This window comes from Phalacrocorax aristotelis, chromosome 1 (genome assembly GCF_949628215.1).
Source record: "Phalacrocorax aristotelis chromosome 1, bGulAri2.1, whole genome shotgun sequence".
In the NCBI taxonomy this organism is placed as follows: Eukaryota; Metazoa; Chordata; class Aves; order Suliformes; family Phalacrocoracidae; genus Phalacrocorax; species Phalacrocorax aristotelis.
The window spans coordinates 86,826,143-86,849,256 of NC_134276.1; the positions used below are offsets into that span (position 1 = coordinate 86,826,143).

The window sequence follows — 23,114 nt, forward strand, 5'->3', positions numbered from 1 at the left end:
GTAAACTTCGTGTTACCTTTCTGGGGCTCTGTTTATAGTCACTGGCTTTCTACAATGCCAGATGCCCTCTCATCATCTGGTTATCTGCAATATACTTGTGTCTCTTCAACATCTTCAAAGAATCTCTTCTACTACTATGACTTCCAGTAATTTATTTCTGACCTCATTTTTTCCACCTCATCCAACCCTGCTACCAATTATCCATCAATTTCAGCAGCAAGCCACGACCTTGTCTTTAAGCTATCTTCTCTTAGTTTTGCTACAAATCACTGGTACCACAAAGAATTCCATTATAACACCCTCTATACAAAGAGTAAAAAAAGGCAATTTTTGCATACCCTTTCTATTATTCTCAGCTCTCCTGTTCCTGTTACCTTTCAGCCAGGTGACCCACCCTGCTGTTACAGTTTCTGCTGCCTTCTCCAGGAAGGCGATCTTTCTGCGCGTGTTTTGAGACATCCCTTCAGTTTTGTCCCCCTTTTATGTCTTTAGCTCACAGTCTATCAGGTAACACCATTTAAAGACCACTGAAAGCAGCAGCCGCTTCCCCCATCCTCCCTCCCCCTTTTTCCCCCCTTCTCCCTAGTCAGTGCCATCAGTGTCCAGGCAGGCACGCAAATGTGCACTCTGCCTCTTTCCTCCTCCTTTTTCTCCCTACAGAGCAAACACACGAAGCAATATAAAGCTTAAGCACAGCCTCTACTGCAACAGCACAGAAAAAACCCACAGTTTTGAATACCCTACCGCTTCTTGTCCATAGTTCAGATGTGAAAAGAAAGCAATCTTCCTGTCTCTGGAATCCAAAGTCACTCCCCTCTGATTTAGTTTGCTACTATCTGTCTTTCTTCTCTTACTACATGATGATGCAATTTTCATGTTTAAAACCTGCGCGTGCCAGCTTTGCATTTCAAGCTCACGCTTTTTGCCTTTAACTTCTCACCTCCCAGCGTTAATTTAATTGTTTGAGTCCCTTTTCCGTACCTACTCTTTCCAAACCTCACCTGCTATTTCATCACCAGTTCTTCTCTGGGTTTTTTTTCGTTACTTTCTTCTACTACGCCTCTGGCCCCAATATACCTTTCTACCCACATTCTTAACAAAGGAAAATGACACTCCCATTTCTTTCTCATTAAAGCACTTACACAGAATCTTTCTTTCTTTCCATATCTAATGAATATTGTTATACGTTAATCAAAAAAGAAAAGATTAAAGCAGTCAAGTTTCAATTATCCAGGTGATTTATGTTTGGGTTTTGGGTTTTTTTAAACACTGATTGGAGCAAGGACCATTGATATTCTGTAGTTTGCAAACCACAGAATACACGTACACCATCTACTATGAAAGTGCTGTTGTAAGAGTAAAATGCATGATGAAATAGATTAAAGAAATTAAATTATTTTTCAGACATATTTGAAAACCCATGCTACCTACAATCTGAGGTTGAAATCTTCAACTACATGATGTGGAAAGGATGTGTCTTTCATTTTCATTTGCAAATAGCCTTTTATTAAAGCACTACAGAACATAATTATTAAAGCTCATGAAACTCTGCAGATATAGCTTAGATAAAGAACAATATGAAGGCCATTTTCACAAAGAAAAGATAGTTATTTAGAAAACATTTTAAGTTAGCACAAAACTAAACAGCCAAAGAAAACAATAATACACAGGGAAGCACAGCATAAACAACTCATACATTAATAATTGTATGTGATGAAAACTGAACAAGATAGAGCATTCCTTCGTCAGCAAATAACGTGCAAAACCATTCCTTTTGGATGAAGTACTTTCTTATAAATATACCAAACTATGCATGTGATTCTCATTTGGGAACTCTAACAGCTACAGACAGATGAAATAATCTCTGCACTAAAGACATAGCAAGCTTCCACAAAAAAACTACAACACACAAGCTTTGCATGTAGGTTAAATTAAGAATGAGTAAAACCATAAAAAGAGAGCCATCTACTGCTAATATCTGAGATATACACGTTACTTTCCAAAAATCCTGTTATTCATCCAGATTTTACTCAGACTAAGCAACAGAACAAACATTCGCAGAACAAAACACACAAAAAACAAACAAACCCCAAACAAACAAAAAACCCAAACCAAATCCAAAAACACACAAACCCAAACAAACCCAAAGACCACTAGTGAGAATTCAGGCAATTTGACTGAAGCACTTCCCTTTCCTCCATCTTAAACATGACAGAGATGTGAAAACAAGGAAAACAGTAATTTTACAAGTATTATGACTTCAGATGATTTGTATAAACAGTTCTAAAACAATCTGCCTTATACCTACAATACAAACATCTAAAGGAGCCCAAAAAACCTCCTTCTCTTCATTTTATATATTCATCAGCACTGTATATAGGTAGCTCACTGTTACCTGATATTACCAGCTGGCTTCATCTATTGTGGCTGTGTGGAAGAGCCACTCAAAAGAGCTCTGTTATTTTTTATTTAAAGAACACACTAAAAAGCAGTGCAGTATTTTTAGATTTAACTACCCTTCTGAATAGAATGAATTTCTACTGTCAACCAATTACAATTACAGTGGGTGGAAAGGGAAAATTCATTAAGGGTGCGTGCATCAAAGAACGACATGGGACAAATGAAGGTTCTGCATTAAGGTACTTGGGGAGCTACAACAGCAAGTAATGGCAAGGGGAGAGCAGAGGACGGTCGGTGTCGTAATGAGGACTAAACCCTTCTCATGTCCACTGCATGGCAAACAGAGACTGCTTGCATAGCAATCAACCAATTTGCAGCAAAATTTCTGTATTATTTGTGCAACTGAATTCCACTCAGTATATGAATTGCCAAAAGATTTTTGGAAAGCAGTTATCCATTCCATATATTATAATTTAAAAAGTAATTAACTTTGAATTATAATATAGTAAGTAATTAAAGCTAACACACCTTCAGAGTTTTTCACTCCCTTGTGTTTAAGTGCATACTTTTTACTAATGTAACAGATAGTACACGTGCACCAAAACAATCTCTCCAATGCTGCAGGATATTCTTTTCCAGTTAGCAGTTGTTACACCAATCTCAAGTTTGAGTGCTGGATTAGATTTGATGCTGTCTACCAGAAGTGGTTCATTTAAATATTAGTATTTTAGTGAAATTAGTACTGATTCTACCAATTCCCTTTTCAACAAAATCTGATGGTTTTATTAAAAATGGATCTTTGACTAGATGGATGTCATTGCTTTTATTCACACTAGCATCCTTGTCATGGAAAGGACTAACTTTGCTTTTATCCAGCCCCAAAGCCACTGGCTACTTATTGTTAAAAGCAACTAACAGCTTCTGTTCAACAACATGATTCTTTCCTCAAGGCTCAGAGACTGCTTTTACTAAAGGAAGTGGGCAGGTTTAAAAGTAATACAGAGGGAAGGGCAGAGCTACTGAAGACCTGTGCAGGTAAGAAAGATGCAGTCAATGTAGACAGGACAATTTTCAGGCAAATTGATTCAGTTCCTGTCTGAGGAACTCGACACACTTCCATTGTGCTCCCCAACAAGCTCCAGCTGCCCCAGAGGAGAACTCTACCCGAACACCTCCACTCTTATCAACACAGACTTTAAAACCACCATCTCTTATCTGGCACTGTAGAAGGGAAAAAGTAAGCAAAATAAATCAAACTTTAGCCACCTCCTCCTTTGAGAAGTCATTTGCATGCAAAACAGCCAAACAGAGGATGCTCTGATGTAGGAAGCCAACAAGTCCCCACAGTTTGTTAAGAGCCATTCATCTTTCTCAAACTCTTACAGATGCAACGACAATATTTTACAGAGAGATTTATATAACCTGTTCCAATCAGAAACATGCACTGTCTTCTGCTGTGTTAAAAAGCAAGGAAAAAGACTTAAGGAAGATATAAAGGACAACTAATAAGGCAGAAAGCAGAGAAGAAAATCTCTTTATTTGGCACTTCAGGCACCTGATGAGCAGGTAAAATGGGTGCTCCAGCCCCCACCTAGTGTAAACCAGTGTTAAAAGGAGAAACACTGAGGACACGCTGCAGTACACTGGCTCACTGGCCAGGGTGGGAAACAGGTGTGGGAAACACGGGTTCAAAGCTCTTCCAGTAAAGAAGGCCTCAAATATCTAGAATGACTCATAAGTAGTGAGTAACTTGCAGTGCCCAGGGACTGCAACTTCATCACCATCCTTACTGCAACTTCATCACCATCCTTACTGCAACTTCATCACCATCCTTACTGCAACTTCATCACCATCCTTACTGCAACTTCATCACCATCCTTACTGCAACTTCATCACCATCCTTACTGCAACTTCATCACCATCCTTACTGCAACTTCATCACCATCCTTACTGCAACTTCATCACCATCCTTACTGCAACTTCATCACCATCCTTACTGCAACTTCATCACCATCCTTACTGCAACTTCATCACCATCCTTACTGCAACTTCATCACCATCCTTACTGCAACTTCATCACCATCCTTACTGCAACTTCATCACCATCCTTACTGCAACTTCATCACCATCCTTACTGCAACTTCATCACCATCCTTACTGCAACTTCATCACCATCCTTACTCTGACCTCCACTGCTACTATGCATACGGGGTCCAAGGGGCTCATCACAAGAGCTGGGGGGGTGGCATTTGGCAGATCCTTTAGCAGAATTCAAGTGGAATTCACGAAATGAAGGAATGACAAGTATTCATGAAGGGAAGCCAGGAAGTGGTAGCATCTCCTTTTTCCTCATCATCCCCTGTTCTACAGATTATTCCCCTGCTTATCCTTCCCTTCATCAGAGGCTCCTGGATTTTTCCTCCCACCAGGTCTAATCCATCCCCAAAAAAGCAAGCATCCTCGCCTGTCCTCCTGGCCACGTAGCCTTCTCTCAGGTTCCTGAAGCTGGGGAAAGGGGGAGGTAGGGAGTAAAGGAAAGGGAAGGAAAGGGAAAGGAGCCAGGCCTGAGCCTGCCTTGGCTCCCAAAAGGTTTCGCAAAGTTTAAGCTTGAAGGACCAGCCCAGTGAGCAGAGCTAGGAATGGTATTCGTATTATGACCAAACACTTGGAGGCAGCCTTTCTCTCGCCATTAGAGAAGTCTCCCACCACATGTACAGCGTGTTGGGGAGGTATAACAGGTTTGCTGATGCTTGGGAGAAACATCGGTGTGTGCTCAGCCTCTTGTGTCCATCTCTGGGCAAGTAGAGGAGGCCACTACAGGAGATGGGGTCACACTGGTCCCCCTTTGGGTCTGAGCTGGCACAGCCTCTCACGTCCAACAACCCTGCTCTCACTTCTCCAGCACAGGCAAACCATGCAGGCATTTGCTCATTCTTCCTACATTTCTTCCCCTTCCTGCCCGCCTCTGGTGCAAATTTTGAGGGCAGGGTTTTGGAAGTTTTTGTACTTGCCACTTTCCCTTACAACTGCCATAAAGGGGATTGATTTTGCTTACCTGCGAAAGGTTATTACAGCAGGAAATACTGGGGAAGGAGCACATCAGGTCAATGACATTACCACAGAAGGAGAGAGAGCTCCTACACTTCGTTTCTGGTTTTTGCCATTTTTCTTAACAAAATTTGAAACAAACCACATGACAGAATATTTTAAAATTAATTCTCAGCTTTTATGTAAAAGCCACAATCAGTATATTATAGTTGAAAGAGGAATGGCAGGATATAATTGTCTTTTCAGGTTAAAGTGAAAAATCAAGCAACAGCAACAAAAAAAAAGGTCAATGGACAGCAGTATGTTATTCTGATCCCATGCAGAAGTGTTTTACCCCTTTTGCAAAGACATTTTGATCAAAAGTTTAGGGCAGAAAAAAAAAAGGAAGGTTAATAACTGTGGATGTCTAGAGCCTTTATATCTACGAACTGGGGAAATATCTTCTGAGTTTTTGGGTGGTTGGTTTTTTTTTTTATGAAACCGCTACCCCCTTTTCCAAAAATCATTAATTCTTTATCAGTTGCAGTGTTTTCTACAGAATGCCATGCGGAGAGACAGACACATACACACACCGCATTCAGAGATCTGCATCAGAAATTGGACTCACTAGAGCAAAAAAGAACCTTAAACGATCTCAGCAGGGAGAGCAGAAGAGAGGAAGGGTATGAAGATGCTTCAGAAGATATATGATTAATTCTGTTCTGTGCTAGAATTTTAAACCAGCCTAGATTCCTCACTGCTTTAAATAATAATTTCTGATTTTATATCACTGAGGAAAACACCAACATATTTTCATAAACATTATTTCAGTTTCATGGGCAGTAAACACAACAGTAAGAAAAATCTTTCCTTTTTATGGAAACACTCATCTTTAAAAACTACCTTCTGGGAAGCTTGTACTTTATCATTTGACAGTCAGAGTCCCAGATATGTTACCATAAGTAGATGACTACTCTGTGAGATCAGACAAAAAAAGAAACAAAAAAAAAAGAGAGAGACAAAAAGAAAGGCTGTGGAAGGTGTTTTTGCTGTACAAGTAGTAGAGTACTTATAGCTGTGGTTTCTGGTTTTTGCCATTTTTCTTACCAAAATTTGAAACAAACCACATGACAAAATATTTTTAAGTTAATTCTCAGCTATTATGCAGAAGCCACAATCAGTATATTAGAGTTCAAAGTGGATTTCAAACTCACAAATTCAAAGATTTGTGTTTGCAGTTCCTGAAGTAATACCCACATGTGTCTGGGGGAAGAAAAAAAACAAACCACCACCCCAAAACCCCATGAAACAAAACAAAAAGAGATCAACGTTTAATGCATGTCAATATTCAGCTATGTTTAACGGTAACATACAGAGTTGCTCTGCTGTACATTTCCCAAAGGACCTTACCTCTTCCTCTTTAAGCTTTTGTCTCCGTTTTTCTTCAACAGCTGCTCTCTTCTGTTCCTCTCTCTGCCTCTGTTCCTCCAGTCTTTTCCATCGCTCCTCAATTTGCTTTTCATATTGAAGTTTTGCTCTTCTCTCCTTCTCTAGTATCTGCTGCTCCCTAGCAGCTTAGGCAGAGAAAAGGGTGCATTTCACTTCATAAAAATTTTCTTCTTTAAAATTATTCGATAACATGACACAATAGTGTAAAACAACAAATACAATACACAGGGTTTTAGTCTACTAAGATCAAAAATATAGTACACAGAAGTGCTGGAATGATTAGCAAATCTAAGTGATTTGCTCAATAAATAAATAGGAAATCCCTTTGGACACAGAATGAGAGTTTGTGCCCCTCAACTATTCTGTATGCTGTTTTTACAAAGGTAACAACTCTTTTTTGTTTATATCTCAAATCCCTCTGTAGCTTAAAGCCGAATTCTTTTTTCAGACATAACAAGTGTTCCCAGTAGGTTTTAAAGTGAATCAGTTATCCATGTTGAAGCAAAAGTCCTTGGAATTTCTTTAAAACTGTGCTTCTCATTATGGGTCTGCCTTCAAAATAAATACATGAAAACAACATACCCAAAATTTTCTGTGAAGCTTTGAAAATACATAATTCTGTTCACAATTTGGTGCTACATCATTATCCACTTCTGTCTCTTTTTATGAAAGAAAAAAAAAAATTACTTCATTATTGGGGGTTCTGCCCAGTTGTTTATTCCAACTGGAGTCATAATCTTTTTCTTGAGACATTAGCTTGTTATTACAGAAATTCAAACTGCAGCGTTACATCCAGGGCTGTTGCTTCAGGTTTACATAGGAGAACAAGTAGCAGAAGCTAACGTGACAAATAATGAAGAAAAATCCACTTCTCATGCAAGTGTATTCCATAAAAAGGCAAGGAAAGACGAGTTCAGTAAGCATGCTTACATACACGCAAGCCTGTGATATCACATACCAACACACATACAGCCGATATCAAAGAAGGAATATTCTCACAGTTGCCAGGCTAAAAACTTGAAAGTTAGGGAAAGCCAGAATTAACACTGTTTATACAAGAGCTAGTCCTTCATCCTGCTCACCTATGCAACTTTAGTCTGCCTTTTCAGTTCCTGTTTCCTTGTACAGCAAATTTTTACCCTTCTAACTCTCTCTCAGTATCTTCCTATCATTCCTAGGCTCTTGCCCAACCATCTCAATTCCCTCTTCTCAGATCAGCCTTTTTCCCTCAGCTCCTGCCCCCAGGCTCTTTAACCACAGGGGTGACCTTCAGTCCCTCTTAGCCCCAGTCCACCCTCAAAGCCGTCGGTTTAAAGCTGGAGCCCCTCCAACACCAGATCTTTTTCCAGCAGGTACCTTTCTTTCCCTTGAATACTGGATCCTCCTAAAATACTTTGTCCTTACATCCCACCTGCTTTACAACAACAACTTCTACTTTATTTTCATTAGAAGTACAGTTGATATTATCTTCCCCTTTTGCCTTATGAGAATTCACTATTCCTCCCCACTCAGGACGGGGCAGTACGAGAGGGATGTCAGTGCTGCAGGTGAGTCTGGACTTGTACTTATGAAGAATCAGACTTGTCAACAGATAAAGAGTTACCTCAGAGACAGTGGAAGACAAGTGACCAGCCACTAATTTTAACGACTGCTAGCCACATCAGGTAGAGCAGGTGAAAACAGCATGCTGGAGTTGATAAAAACCAAAAATAAAATGAGATGTCCAGAGATTGTGCTAAGATTACCTTCTGAGTAAGTAGGCGAAACCCGGGACTGATTCTGGACAGAGAAGCAAACCATTCTGTCATTGTGGACATACAATTCTTGTTCCTTAATTTAGGGATACTAAACCACTGATTAATGAGTTTTGGCTTCAGTGAAAAGGTTATTCGCTATTGCTGCAAAGTACCTGCTGGCTGCATAAAGATCTGTCCTTCTGAGGAACTTGCTGCTTTTTTCTGAACTTCTGTGACCAAAAGCCAGAGCTGTCCATTCTAGAAATGGTCTTAACCCTAAAAAAGTACGTTTCCAGAAGGCATGTATCATGTCTGAAGACAAGAACCGCAGCCAACAGTTTAAAAATCCCCTGGGACAATCACTCCCAGATTCTCCAGCTTTCAGCTTCCCTCTCATCTCCCCTTCTGCTTTTTAATCCAAGTCCTTTCCAATCTACTCATCATGTCACTTTCTCAGGATCCAGCAAAGAAAGGATAATCAAGAGGACAGAAGAGATAGTCTGGACTGAGTATAGTGGAAGAGATCTAAGCTACAACTCAGGCTGATGCATACAGAGATAATCTCTTGGGAGATTAAGAACTAAACACCACCAGATTTTCACAGAAACTACCAAAAGGAATCCTGCTCACCAAGCCCACAGTACTAAAAGTTGTCAAGTCACTGGTCTCAAGCCTCAGGTTTTGTGAAGAAATAGTCAACAGTTTGTTTGTTTCTTTATTGCAAGAAAACCAGTATTTTCCTATGATTCTTTTCACAGGTGTCCATACTGTTTTAGTTGACATTTCCTCAAAATATACACTGAAATTTTACAAAATCGTAAGACACTGACACTTCCTTCTGATAGGAATTGTCAGGTAACCTTAAGAAACAGTGCTAGCGGCCTTTCTTGTTATTACAATGAGGAAAAGTGGAGGTAACACATATATACCTATATGTATATATATAAAGTCCAAAACAATGTGGAACAGTTAATTCCATTCATATATACGTATATAAAAATTAACCGTGTATGCACAGACCCCTTTTATTTATATATATATATAAAATTTTGCAATTACCTCAACATTTCCCTGAAGGTACTAGTAGATTAAAGACAACGGACTATTTTAAAAATTCTGAAATCAAAGCTTATTTTATTCAGACAAGAAATTAATAGTTTTTCTTATTCTTTTGAAAGATGAACCATTTTAAAACTTAGGCAAAACTATCTGCTTTATGCCATACTTAACAACTCCATGATACTTTTTAATATAGCAAAAACATAATAGATTAAAATTGAGGCTGTTTCACTAAATCATCCTACATATTATCCTGAGTATTATTCAAGGCTTATTTGGTATTTTTACAAATCAGAATCTAATAGTCAATACCTTGCACAGAAACCTATATTCAAAAGTACATAAATCAAAGAAGAAGGTCAACTTGTAACTATAGAATATTAAATACTCAAATAGAAATCAAAGATGACAGATTATTTTTTATAATTTAAAAGTAGTAATATAAGCAATAAAGACTAGGAACAGACTGAACCACAACGTCTAAAATTCAGAATATAAAAAATATCACATTAGTAACTTACACCTATTAATCCATATACGGAAATAATGCATACACCTCCTGCCATCTTACCAAGGTATTTCTCCCTTTCTTCTCTTCTCTCCTTTGCCAGCCTTTGTCTTTCATCGGTTTTTAGAAATCCATCAATGGCTGTAGTCAGAGACAGGAAAAAAAAGAGTATTAAAAAAGTGTTAGTAGAACTAAAGAAGCATCCAAAAAAAAAAAAAAAGAAAAAAGAAATCCACCAAAAAGAAATCGTATTTACTGCATTTAACAACGCCAACAACAAAAATGATTTTGCACTTGTATGCGGGCAGGTTAACAAGCTGGGATTTGGATACATCTTGAGCAGAGTCTCCTACCTACTGCCGAACTCCAAGCACAGCTCCTCAGTGTAAATGCCTGACTCCGCTTCTCAGTGCAAACAAGCATGCTGTTAGCGCTTTTTTTAAAATTTAAACCTTTCTTGGGGAAAACCATAAGGATGCAATTAAGATGTATTCATCTTTGTTAATAACCTCATTTTAAAGTTTTTGGCTAAAAAAAGAAGGTAGTTCAAGAAAGCAGTAAAAGCTGTATGCAGCTCTCTTACAGTCTAATGATATGTGGAGTCCCAGTCTCAGTATTTATGGCTTAACACAGCCCCACAGCTTCCTTGTCCACAGGAAACCACTAGCACCAGCTCATTTCAACAACCAGCAATTAGTGCTGGATGAGACTACAGAGGCAGCAGCCCTCCTGCCCTCTTTTCCAGGTATGAAACACTGTTTCCTTCTCGAGTCAGTATCTCAAAGCAGGTTACTTGTTTGGGAGGAGGTTGCCTGAGGGTGTTTCGTACCTGGATGCAGACACCCCAGTTCTTTGTACAGCATGAGCCACTGAAAAGCACAATTTAAGAAAGCAGGCAGGCAGAGTGTGACACACAAGGTGCCTTGGGGTCACCTGCCTGCATGCCCTGGAATGAGCAGCCAGACGGGACTGAGATGGACCTTCTGCAATGCCATGGGTAAGCTCACCAGCTAGTGACTTGATAGATCAACTAGAGGATGGTATTGAAAGAACTAAACCCCTGACAGTCCTTGACTTAGTCCTTATTGTAAGCATCCTTGTTCTCTTGTGGTTTCCTCCCTTGCAAAGATAGTTTCAGGGATTTGAAGAATCCAACTTGGTGCCAGATAGGATTAAAAAAGATGGTGAATAAGCTCGTAAATTCATTGATAACAGAGACTCAGGACATCAGTGCCGAGATAAGCACTCGAGGAACTAGTTTAAATCAGACCCTTGTGACAGCCCAAGGCTAAATGACTGAGGAGCTAATTCAATGACTATGTATGGGCAAAGGAAACCCAAAGTTCAACCAGCGGATAGGTGAGGAAGACCGCCAGAGACCACTGGAGGACCCCAAAGACCACTAAAAAGACAACTATGCATGCAGCTTGAGCTTTTACATATGTTAATGAATCCTCGGGAATCTTATAAATATGTATGACTTTATCGCATATAATCTTTGGAAGTTTACCGAATCACTGGAGCACTTATGGTGGATCAATCCCCAGTGCTGCCCAGCGCTGTAATAAAGGATGCCTGCTTAATAGTGACTTTGCTGCTATTGAGTTTTATTTCGGGAACTTTCTGGATACTCCGCTTCCTCTTACGGGGAGGTTCGGACTCTGAAGGATAGTATCTGCGAATTTTTAAAACAGCTGACAGGGCCTCCAGCGCCCTCCATTCTCTCTGTGTTCAGAGTCTCCTGGGGTTTTAGCAGGGCTGCAGTGCAAACAGGCACGTTGTCTCACAGCACAGTTTACGTATCCTTTGCAATCATTATTCGGGCTCCCTACTGAGTTACTGAATTATAACTAAGACCTCTCCCCTTTTGCTCTGAGAACTGCAGCTGTCAATTTTATCAGAAAAATACAAGCAGAAAAGTTACTTAGACTGTAACCTCAACTCTCTTCCTGAAAAGTCACACTTGCATGCTCCTCTCTGAGGGCATCCTGTCTGTAGGAGCAAAGATTTCGACAGAGCAAGTGCCTTTCTGTAAAATGCGTGTTTCTGTAGGAAGGCTGAAAACCAGCCTCAGTGGTCTCTTGTGACTGGTGAAAAAGGCAGGTCTCAGCTGTCCCGCATTAGAACAACAGTTTGCTTTTCCCCCAAGCAGGGCCTTCAAACACCATCTCTAATCCTCCTCTGCACACACAGTGACTACTTGACAGCAGCCAGGCCTCTGGAAAATTGCGATTATAGCTCCCAGCTGGTTAATTACAACTAGAATTTGTGGGTCAAATAAGTATTTATTGCTGAAGACTCATCCTACTTCCATCCCAGTCCACTTGTTTGTTCGCCTGGCTGCCATTTATTGTCAGATTTGACAAGGAGGGAGGAGAGAAGAGGAGGCGGCTCAGTAATGCAACCTCAGCGAAGGTTTGCAACTGCTTTGAAGGGGCCTGCAATAAGGAGCCAAGAAGGGGAATCCTGTTGTCAGCATAGTTAAAGTACAGCTCCAGTGGAAAGTTTTTCAGTGATCTGAAAGTCAAAACAGCTTGAAACCTACAATTCAGAAGCAGCAGAGGTAAAATCAAGACTGGATCAAGAGCCCAAGGAGGGAAGATTGAACTTGGGAGCAAGCAGAGGCTGGGGAAAAGGAAAGAGGCAAGCAGAGGCAGGAGCTAGTGTCTTCTGTGGCAAGCAATATAACTCAGATGGAGAGAGGTAGAACCTGAAGTATGGAAACTGGGACAGGGATAAGCACTCCAGACCGGGCTGTGTCACAGGTGAAACAACAAATACATGGAATTGCTGCTCACTACATGTGCAACAACACCCCAGTGTGCAAAAAACTGTATGGAGGAAAACAGCACGCAGTCTAATAAGTAGAGGCATCAAATGCACATGCATGCAGCAAGGGTACCATTAAAATAGCACCGGCATCCTTAGTACTGGCATTCCTTAACTTAAGTACTTGACCTCATGAATCAGCATGCCTGGGAAAAACCAGAAAATTTCTTGCCTTCAGTAAGTAAATATAGCTTTGAAGGACAGAATAACTATTCCCTGGGTAACAACTTGCACCTTGTGACGATTTTTTTAAAGGTCAAAATGAGCATATTTACTGCATTTCTTCATATAATATCCATTATAAACATAATGGGCACAGCAGTTACCTGTGGTGAGAAATTTGATTAATGACAGGAATTCAGATTCTGTTTGGTAAAGAAGACTGCAAGCTAGCAGAGGTAACTAACTCTACCATGAAAATAACACAACTCCATCTCTGTTTCATAACACGAACTGCCAGCAGAGGGCAGAACCAGGTTTGAATGAAAAAGAAAGCCCCACAGCAAAAAAACTTTCACTGTGAGAAGTGACCTCAGGTCAATATTCTGTATCCTCAGCTTTATCCTGAGCCTTCCTCATTTACAGCTAAGCCTCTGACCCCTCAGTTCGAAAGGTGTGTAGCAGTGAACGATGTGTAAGAGTCCAGATGTAAACACAGGCTGGTTGTGCCTCCTGCCAACCAGAGTAATGAATACAGAGAGACACCAGCAGAAAATTCTCTAATAACCCTTTATTCCCAAGACTTGAAGAAGAATAAGGAAACTGCCCAATTAACAACATCAAAGATTTTTCTGCAAGGAAGCACACATGTACACACACATACACACACAAATTCCTGCTACTTCTACTCCATGTCCCAGCCCTCCCCAAAAGCCCCTTTTCCAGAGAGTCCCCACTCTCAACAACACGTGTCTAACCAGTGGGCTAATTCCTTGAGATTGTGCCTCATTTTTCAACTGAAGCCGCCCTGCTGGGACTTTGTTACAACAAGCATTTCTAAAGAAAAACATAACTTAGAACTGGTTAAAATGTCAGCAGTGGTCCTGCAGCAGTAATTACAAGGACTCTTTCAATACTTTAATGTTACTTTGAAATAAACACTCACAGAAGTAAAAGCTGACATGTTAATTGCTGCTTCAATCCTTTTTGATGGGCAACATAAACCTATTCAGACTGATGAAACAGTGCTGGAACATGTCCACACACACACTGCTCCGCTCCACATACTGCTTGCATAAGCCTCTTGGTGGTTGCTCAAGACAGAGAGGAAGGTTGTCATATCCTGATGAGACACAAAGCAATCTCTGTCTTTTGAAATCTGTATCCTGTTTCTGGTTAAGAAACAAATACTCAAGCAGGAGAATCAGCCACTTGAAGCTGAGAGTACATCTCAGAAGGACCAACTGCTGCTTGGACACCTCCTCTCCTGAAATTTGCACCTGAGTAACCGGCCAGTGGGTAGGGCCTCCATTTTGGTTTTTTTCTACTTTGTTGTTGAACCCGCATACACTCTAACATCCTATGTTATTTGGTTTCACAAAGTATTTATATATAGCAGATATCAAAGCCCTTGATAGCAGGCATCCCAACACAGAAGGAAAGTCACATGGGGATCTGAGGCCAGCTCCAGGTAACGGTGTTCAACATACCAAGACCTTTGTCTGTCCTACATGACCATGTTCAACACATTTAGACCTTTGCCCACTCTGTGTGACACTGTCCAACATGTTTAGACCTTTGCCACAGTATGTGTCATCTACACTGTCGTCTCTGCGTTGGTGAAATTCCTGGTTTGGATGCAGTTTTGGATGCAGTTCTGCCAATGGGTGGCCTTGTGAGGGATATGGTGAGGTGGTCTGTAGAGCAGACAGAGAGATCACTGCACTTACACCCACCATTCTGCCGGCAAACTCAATTTTTTCAAATAATATAATCTCAATCTATAAAAATCAAGGTTTTGCTCCCTAAAAGCCTGCATCATTAGGTACCTACTTTATGTTCCCGATCCCCACCCTGAATCTTCAAATTATTTGTTTGAATCAAAAACTTCAGCTGTATACCATACTTGCTGGTCAAATAACTTTAAAATTGTAAAGTATATATAGTTCATTTGGTAATCACATAGAACAACAAAAATATAAGAATTACTGCATGGGGAGGAAAAACTTGCTAAAATATAAAAGGCAGATCTTTTCAGTTCTGTGTGAGCCTACAGACACCTAATCAGCTCCATGGGATTGCAAACTTATGCATAAACTGTGTGCCCAGCCACAACAGTGTCCCATGGAGACTCCAGTATCAGGCAGACACAGCAGATGCACCTCAAGATCACTGGGGGAACTGATAAAATACAGTAGCAGAATGTTTTTACTTATGAAAACACTAAACAATAACACTAGATTAATAAATTAGTTTACTTAACAAGTCCCTACTAGACAGGCCACCTCACAGTAAACATGTGCAAAGCAGCAGCACTATGTCAGTGTGTGCTCTGCGTTGCTGTTTTATTCATGGGCTTCTGTAATCCGTCAGGCAAAAGGAGTCCAGAGGCTTAACCAGAGCTTGCCAGTGTCCTCCCAGATTTAACACACAAGAACATTTATAGCTGTATTTTTCAAACTATACCAGATTCCACACCCATTTGGAACCTATAGGTAAGATCTTCCTCCCCCTTCTAACCTGTCCCTTCAGCTTCTTCCTGCAGGTAATTACAGAAATTGCACAAAAAGGGAGGCGAATGGTGGAGATTCAGTCATAACTTAACTATGGGGTTTTTTTTTAAACTTACGTTTCTCAGAATAAACCCTGCATCACTCAAGTTTATGAAGACAGAAATAGAATTTTAAATATATAATTTCTAAGCTCAGCAGTTTCTTTAGAAACGTCTGAATTCCTACCACTGTCAATACAGATCTCAATTAATTTTCTACCTTACAATTGAAAAATTTTGTCTTCAAACAGAAATGTGAATGCATGTTATGCACGAAGAGATCAGTTATTCAGGTAGATACACAATTTTAATCTTACTCTTGTGTTCTGTAGTCTTTTACTATTCATGAACAGTAATTTTAATAACATACTGATATTTGAACACAAATTCCATTTCATAACTATTTTAAAATTTATTTTATGGCTGCAGCTAACTTGAAAACACCTTCAGTAACTTCATGTGAAGCTTAAATGAAAAGCTGTTCTCAAGCGCTTTCCAAAGTAGTGCCATTTCTCTGAAGTTCATCTTTGTAGCGTACATGCAAACACGTGCCGAGTTCACTATCTATTAAATGGTGGACATGTACCTCAGATATTACATGCTGCAGAATAAATCCTGTGCAAAGACACCTAGAGATCATAAATAGGGATAAAGGACAGACCTGCCTCTCCATCCTACTCCAAGGGAGTATATTATACTCCCTTTCTCTACACCAGTAACACTTTCCAAGACTCTTGATTCACAAGGGGGAGAAGGAAAGGAGATAAGCAAAAGGAAATCCCCTTCTTTTTTATTATACATCTTTCATCCAGCAATTAGTTACTAATGGGATTATTCCTCTGCTAGAAGACAAACAGGCAACTATTGTTAAAAGCCTCATATAAAATTTTAATACAAAATAAAATATTCATACATGTAAACATCATGTCCAGAGCCTTAGTTAAGAGTTCTTGTGCACTCTAATGCTAGCTTCAAAGTAGCTACTGCTCTAGCAGCCATCAACCAAAGGGGACACAGCTCTCCTGCTGGCTGCAAATCAACCTGGCAGGTGGGGACCCGACCAGACATTCATGCCACTCCTGCTCTCAGGCAAGTCTCAAGAACTTTATCTTTTGCAGATTATCAGCAGAATTTAGCATAAAAATGTTTCTACAAAGAAGTAGCGGACTGACTAAAAATTCTGAAGTTTCCAACATTAGATGAAAGGAGAAAAGGGGGGGGGGGAGGCCTGAAGATTCTCATTTATTTATAGTTGTTGTTACCAAAGCATCTAGTCATTTTCCTCATTGTAACTGATTTGAGTTACACATTTGCAGCATGATCTAAGTTTACAGACAATTTCCAGAGCTGTTTTATTTGAAAAATGATATTGCACAACATCAGAACCACAACTATGAATGACTTTTAAGACTTACCCCTTAAAATAATCTAAGCAGGACTTTTTGAGGGCCTTGGGTGTTTGTTTTTTTTTGTTTTGGGTTCCCCGCCCCCCCCCCCAGGGGTTGAGAGGGTTTTGGGTTGGTTAGTGTTTGGTGGGTTTTTGTGTGTTTTTTTTTTTTGTTGTTGTTTGGTTGGTTGGTTTGGGTTTTTGGCTTTTTTGTTTGGTTTTTCCATAACTTGCTTTAAAAAAAATAGTTTTTCTAGTAAATGTATAAATTCTCAGTGTAAAAGATAATCCATTTTGAAGATGCACTTGAGATGTAGGATAACTATTGTTTTTAAAGTTTATCCAGTCACAACTTTAATTATATTAACGAGAAAAAGCCTTCAATAATATTAACCAAAAATAACAAAATAGCCCTTTCTCCCTTCGGATATCTAACTACACAAGGTTTATAGTGAGGAGTAGAACAAGAGAAGAGCATAATCCAAAAGGAATTCATGCATTCATGACACTATCCTGATAACGGATTCATCCCACACATACACTGTGTCCAAGGAAAGCCATCCTTTTCAAACCTGCTCCCTGAGCAAGTAAATAATCTTAAAATTCTGTGCACAATCATAAACTACTTTCAGCACATCTGATGAATTGGGGTGGGGGGAATCAAATCAGCAACTTCCTGGAAGGAAATACTATGCATTCCTGAATGGATGAAAAAACCAAATAAACAAAAACAAGTACTGCTTCTACCTCACAATTAGCACTTTGAAACTAAATGGAAGTAGGGTTCACCAAGGAATAATTGCTGGCACTATCTGGAAATTATATACAGAAACAACAAGCAAACCCCCAAACCCCAAAGCTATAAACATTACAATCAATTTTTTTTCCACTACAGAAACAACTTCTTTTGTTCACTCACTGCATATCTCCTGAATTAGCAACTGCCCCAACATGTATTTAGGATTTATGCATTTACTAACTCGCACAGACTAGTTTCACTGACTTCAGCAAAACCACTTTGCTGAAACAGAAGAGATGGGAATGTCTTGTTAGGATCAGGAAGCCTTTGCACGCCCCACCCAAGTCTGAAAAGATGTCCTATCACTCCTGTACTATCATAATAAATGGAAAATCTGTTTGTTGGAAGGAAAGTATCTATAAATGCTGTAAATAATGCTTGCCTAGTTCACATCACCTTATAGCCTTTGCTAAAGAAAGCCTCAGAGTAAGACAGTTAGCCTCAAGTCACAGTTATTTTGCCCAAATTATCTAAGGGAAATGTTTTAGGATCATATACATTTGTTTCCTTACCTCAGTGAATTCAATCTGAACAACCACATTTTAGGAACATACACATCAAAATTAAACCAATTCAATTTCTTTCCAACAACTTCTGTCATCAAAATGAACTAGAAACAAAAGCTTTGCATCGGTAGTGTCGTCTAGCACACTTCAATTCTTCATTAAAAGTGTTTCTGAACTTGCAATCCACATTTATGCATCAATATATGCTGATGTTATATATTTATTATTAGGTATTAGATAACCAGAGCTCAGTGAAAACTAGCATTTTGCTGAGAGAGTCTGTTATTTTTAGCATCAGCAAATGAGATGGAAACTGTAAGTATCCATTTCTCCCACCTCCAGCTAGCTTGTAATTCCCAAATGCACATTAAAACCCACTTCCTACTCCAGTTAATTGGCTTTGATGGTGTACGGCGCTGAATAGTGATCTTACGCTTCGGCAGTTTTACAATTTTCACTGCTGTGTTGCACTCTCAAAGGGTAGCTGAAGTGCATGACAACCGCAAAAGCGAAGGGAGAACACAAAACTGCTCTTCCAGATCCAGGTAGCAAGAGCTTTTGTGGAAGTCTCTGCAGCCACTGCAGTCCTACACAGCCCCCGCGTGGGCAAGGAGATGACCTGCAGCTGAGGCGCACCAGCTCTCTCGTTTTACCTTGATTTTTTTCTCTGCTGACAATGATGAACACTTCCTCCAACTTTCACAGCGGCTTTCGCTGCTGTAATTTAAAACCAAGGGATGCAGGAGCCTGTACTTGCAAAGATGGTTATCTGCAGAAAACAGACCGCTTACCTTATGTGAGCACTCAAAAGTTACAGAGCGTACCAGGCAGAGCTCCTACCTTCATGCTCAGGCTCTTCAGTGTCACCGGCCTTCCAACCCACGTAATACTCCCCTCAGCAGCAGGCCAGACATCCCTGCAGCCCACCGCACCAGTGGCCAGGACCCCTCATTAAAATTCTGCTTTGCAGCAAAGAGGAAAGCTGGGATCATTTTCCCACCGTGGCAGCAGCCTGGAGCGCGCATCGAGCTGCCCGGCTTAAGGCACTAAAGAGCACTGCTGAAGTCCGTTATTCTGTTGCCAGAGCTCCTTTTATCCCAAAAGAAACCTTCACGGCACTGGTACAGAGCAGCTGCAAATCTCCAATTTCAGGTTAGCTTGGGGGTCACAGGAAAGCGTTTTGAGGGAAGCCCCAGCAGCCTCTGCACACCCTGCCTTCCTGTGTGGTCTCTGCCTGCAGGGCAGGGCTGGAGGGCAAGGCAGATGGCCACAGGCCTCCGCAGGAAAGCAACTGCTTGCAGATGGGCCAGTTTGTACAGATAAAAAGAAGTCCTATAATCAAACCCTTAATTAATCTCTATGACAAAGTGCCCGTACAAAAAGCATGACATGGCAAAACTACAGCTGGTTTCTAAACCAATTTCAGCCAGAAAGTGTTCTTCTGGAGCCTTGAGTAAAAATGATGACATAGATCTGCCAGTATGTTCTCATTAAAAGCAGATAAAAAAAAATTTAATGTCTGAAGAAATTATAAAACAAGGTTACTATCTACAAATAAAGGACTCACACTGGGGAGACAGAGGCTTGGTGAACAGCATTTTAGAGGTGGCAATTTGTACAGTGTAGCACTGACCTTAAACAACCCACTGCACATGCATGTGCAGGGTTGGCTCTGCAGAGTCCTTTTACTAAGATTTTTTTTCATTTCAAGTGTATTTTAATAGAAACTGCAATAGTGACATCTGTGCTTTGGGATTTGCTCCGAGTTGTAGAAAAGGCATGTTTAGAGAATGAAGAAAACATATTTGGCTTCTAACGATACTTATGGAGATGCAAAGTGTTGCCATCATGCCCTTTATTTCCATAATATGCCTCCACTGTTTTTTCCTAGACAGTATAATTAACTTTTTGACATTACCTTCATTTCTCACTATACCCTGTCCTTCCTCATTAAGTCAGTGATGACTAGATTTGGAGAAGGCTTTAGGGTGTTTGTCCTCAGTTTTTGGGGTAAGCAAAGTGAATCAGAGCATTTAAGAGAAAAAGAATAGATCTGGAATTTTCCATTTTTATATATTTCTATTTAAAAAAAAAAGTTGATGACTTACTAATAACATGGTATGCACCCATCATGGGCTAACCGTAATAACCTCTACTTTGCTCTGTCCCTACCTAGTGCATCACTGAAAGAGCATATTTTTCTACACAGAAGCAACTATCAAACGTAGAAAGCACATTTTCCCTGTGATTTGGCAAAAACTTCAAAAAAGAAGCAAAGCTGATTAATCCAGAATGGTCATGATCAAGCGAACTTCATCCTCTGTGGACTTTACTATGATTAGGAGCAAGAGTTAAAGTGTTGCTTTTAACTGTGCTCCACACTAATAATATTTCCCACGGCTTTATTTAAGGGAGAAGAAGAACATCCATTTATTATCAAAACCAAAACGATTCATTCTAGGAACATGCACAGTAAATCCTCATAGAGAGGAAAAGCTTTTACAATTAGATGTCTGCCCTTAAACCTTCTTTCTCATATTTTAGTAGGTGTACTATGCCAATGTAGTTCATATTTACAGCGTTATATATAGACTTACAGTTTTAACTATGTTTCTGATCAGTTTATCAACGTGTATTCCAGACAGCTCCTGCTTTTGGATGTCCCAGTCTAACATGTCCTTGTTGCAACTTCTGCCTAGTTTTCTACCTGTCCTTCAGCTGCAAGCTTCTGACTCTCAAGGAAATTCAAGCATGAAGCTTCCAGTGCATGCAGTTCCACCCGCAAGACACTGCTGAGAATTGACCAAGCACTGGCAACCTCACTGCCGCAAAGATAACACAAATATTATATTCATACACATCCTTGAATGCAAGGATACATCCAATGAATGCATCTTCGTATGATCATTTATACGTTTTCTTGACCCAACTATTTAATATTAGCCACCGTGCATAGAAAAAGTTAATTGTCTCTGTTAAAAACCAAATAACTCCCCCCAATAGACAAGGCTCCAAAAGCAAGAGCCTCATTCAACTCTTACCCTTGAACTACGTTAAAGGGTCTGAATTACTTAGAGCTTCTAGATGCCTAGGAAATATGCCAAAGTGGAGATTGTCTTAACACTGACAGGCAACCTAATTTTGCACAGGGCTGGTGCAGCCTGTTGGAGTCCAAGACTGCGAAGGGGAATAAGATATAGTCACAGCTGTACCATTGAGATATACCAGGTCTCGCCCACCTCACCTAAATCCCGCTCCCTTCTGATGGAAAGACAGCATTTGCATTTTGTGGAAACAGACAGAATGCATCAGATCTATTAAGTTCATACTTGAAAGAGTATTTTTCAAGGGCAAGGGATAGTATGCAGATAGACCGATACAAAAATAAGGCTGATCATTTCTGCATCCCTTGAAAGTGTTATGTGAACCTATGTTCTCAAGTATTTAGGTGGATTTTCAGTACTTTAAAAAGTGTTAAAAGTATTAAGTCTGCCTTTTTACCACTGCAAAAGATAAATCTTTGTTTAATGTGTAATTTCTCAGAGGATTATTCACTGGAGTTCCCACTATAAACTGTCTTATTTGTTTATGCAAATTCAGAACACAAATCACATAACCTGCAGAATAAATAAAATATTTTACAAACCAACACTGTTCTACACAAGAGAGATGACTGGATTGTGCATCCACTGATTTTTCAATTCTCAAAAAGAGAAAGGGTTTGGGTTTTGTTTCTCTTTTTTTCCAGGGTAAGAATTTGGAGCTTTTACAAAGATTTTTTTTGTAAATCTGTAAAATGAAAGGATAAAACAGAAGTGAAAGCTACCTGCAAAGTGACTAAGCTGTATGAAAAGTGCTTAAATGATATGCAAAGATGAGCACATACACTGAATCCATCGCTCAGGGCACACTTATGCCAACAGAAAAAAAGCCAATTAAAACATAATGGGTCACTAAGCTTTGCAGTAAGCATTGCTTAGCACAGAGATCAGGTCCTGGATTCAGTATTTGCTGTCAAAGTTCATCTAAACTTTGGCAGTGATGTGTAGCAAAGCTATGCAGGATGAAGGGAGACTCCAGTTTGCACAGGTATGTCCCGCCCTCTTTTGTGCCCTTCATGGCCCAAAGAGAAAGGAGTTGAGAGATGTATTTAAGTCAATAACGTGCAATTTTCGCTGCCATGACAAGATCACCTCTGCCCCAGCTCGGGGAAAGCCCAGCACAGGAGTGTGTGCAGCAGGCACTGTGGGCGCCAGGGGAGGACTACGGGGACTTGGCTGGCATTTCCCTCGGCACCATCATTTTCCTGTATTTAGACACACACAGGCCCTTGCACATACACTCACACTCTGCAGGCATGGTGCTTTCTTTTGACTGTTATCTGAATTCATTTCAGAGACCAGAGACACTGGCCCAAAACATTATTTTTTAAGAGAATACAAATACTTGAAGAACTACATTTCTTGGAGTATTTTTGTTGACCCCTCAACCATCTGGAGAAGACTGACTTGATTCAGAACAAGGTCCAACGCTGGCTTGTAAGTAAGTGCTGGAGTTAGTGATGCAACATCAGCATCCAGACACTTGTAAAACTTACACAAAACCAGCAGAAATTAAAATGTTTTAACAAAAAATATGGTTTATATTTGTCCAAAATTACAAACCTCTCTTAAAAGGCTGGTATGGGTCTTCCATTCCAGTATA

General features: G+C 40.0%; 1 protein-coding gene across 6 annotated transcripts in view; it reads right to left on the reverse strand.

Moving 5' to 3' along the window:
* Positions 1–23,114, reverse strand: part of MAP7D2 (MAP7 domain containing 2) — an 87,534-nt gene that overhangs the window by 28,505 nt on the left and 35,915 nt on the right. For 5 of the 6 annotated variants that reach the window (XM_075096683.1, XM_075096692.1, XM_075096662.1 and 2 more), the window contains exons 2-3: positions 10,243–10,320; positions 6,838–7,001 (exon numbers count right to left, since the gene is read on the reverse strand). In XM_075096683.1, coding sequence (XP_074952784.1) covers positions 6,838–7,001; positions 10,243–10,320 — 242 coding nt within the window. Of the gene's footprint in view, positions 1–744; positions 892–6,837; positions 7,002–10,242; positions 10,321–23,114 lie in introns of those variants that run through there. The other variant, XM_075096670.1, reaches the window with a different exon arrangement.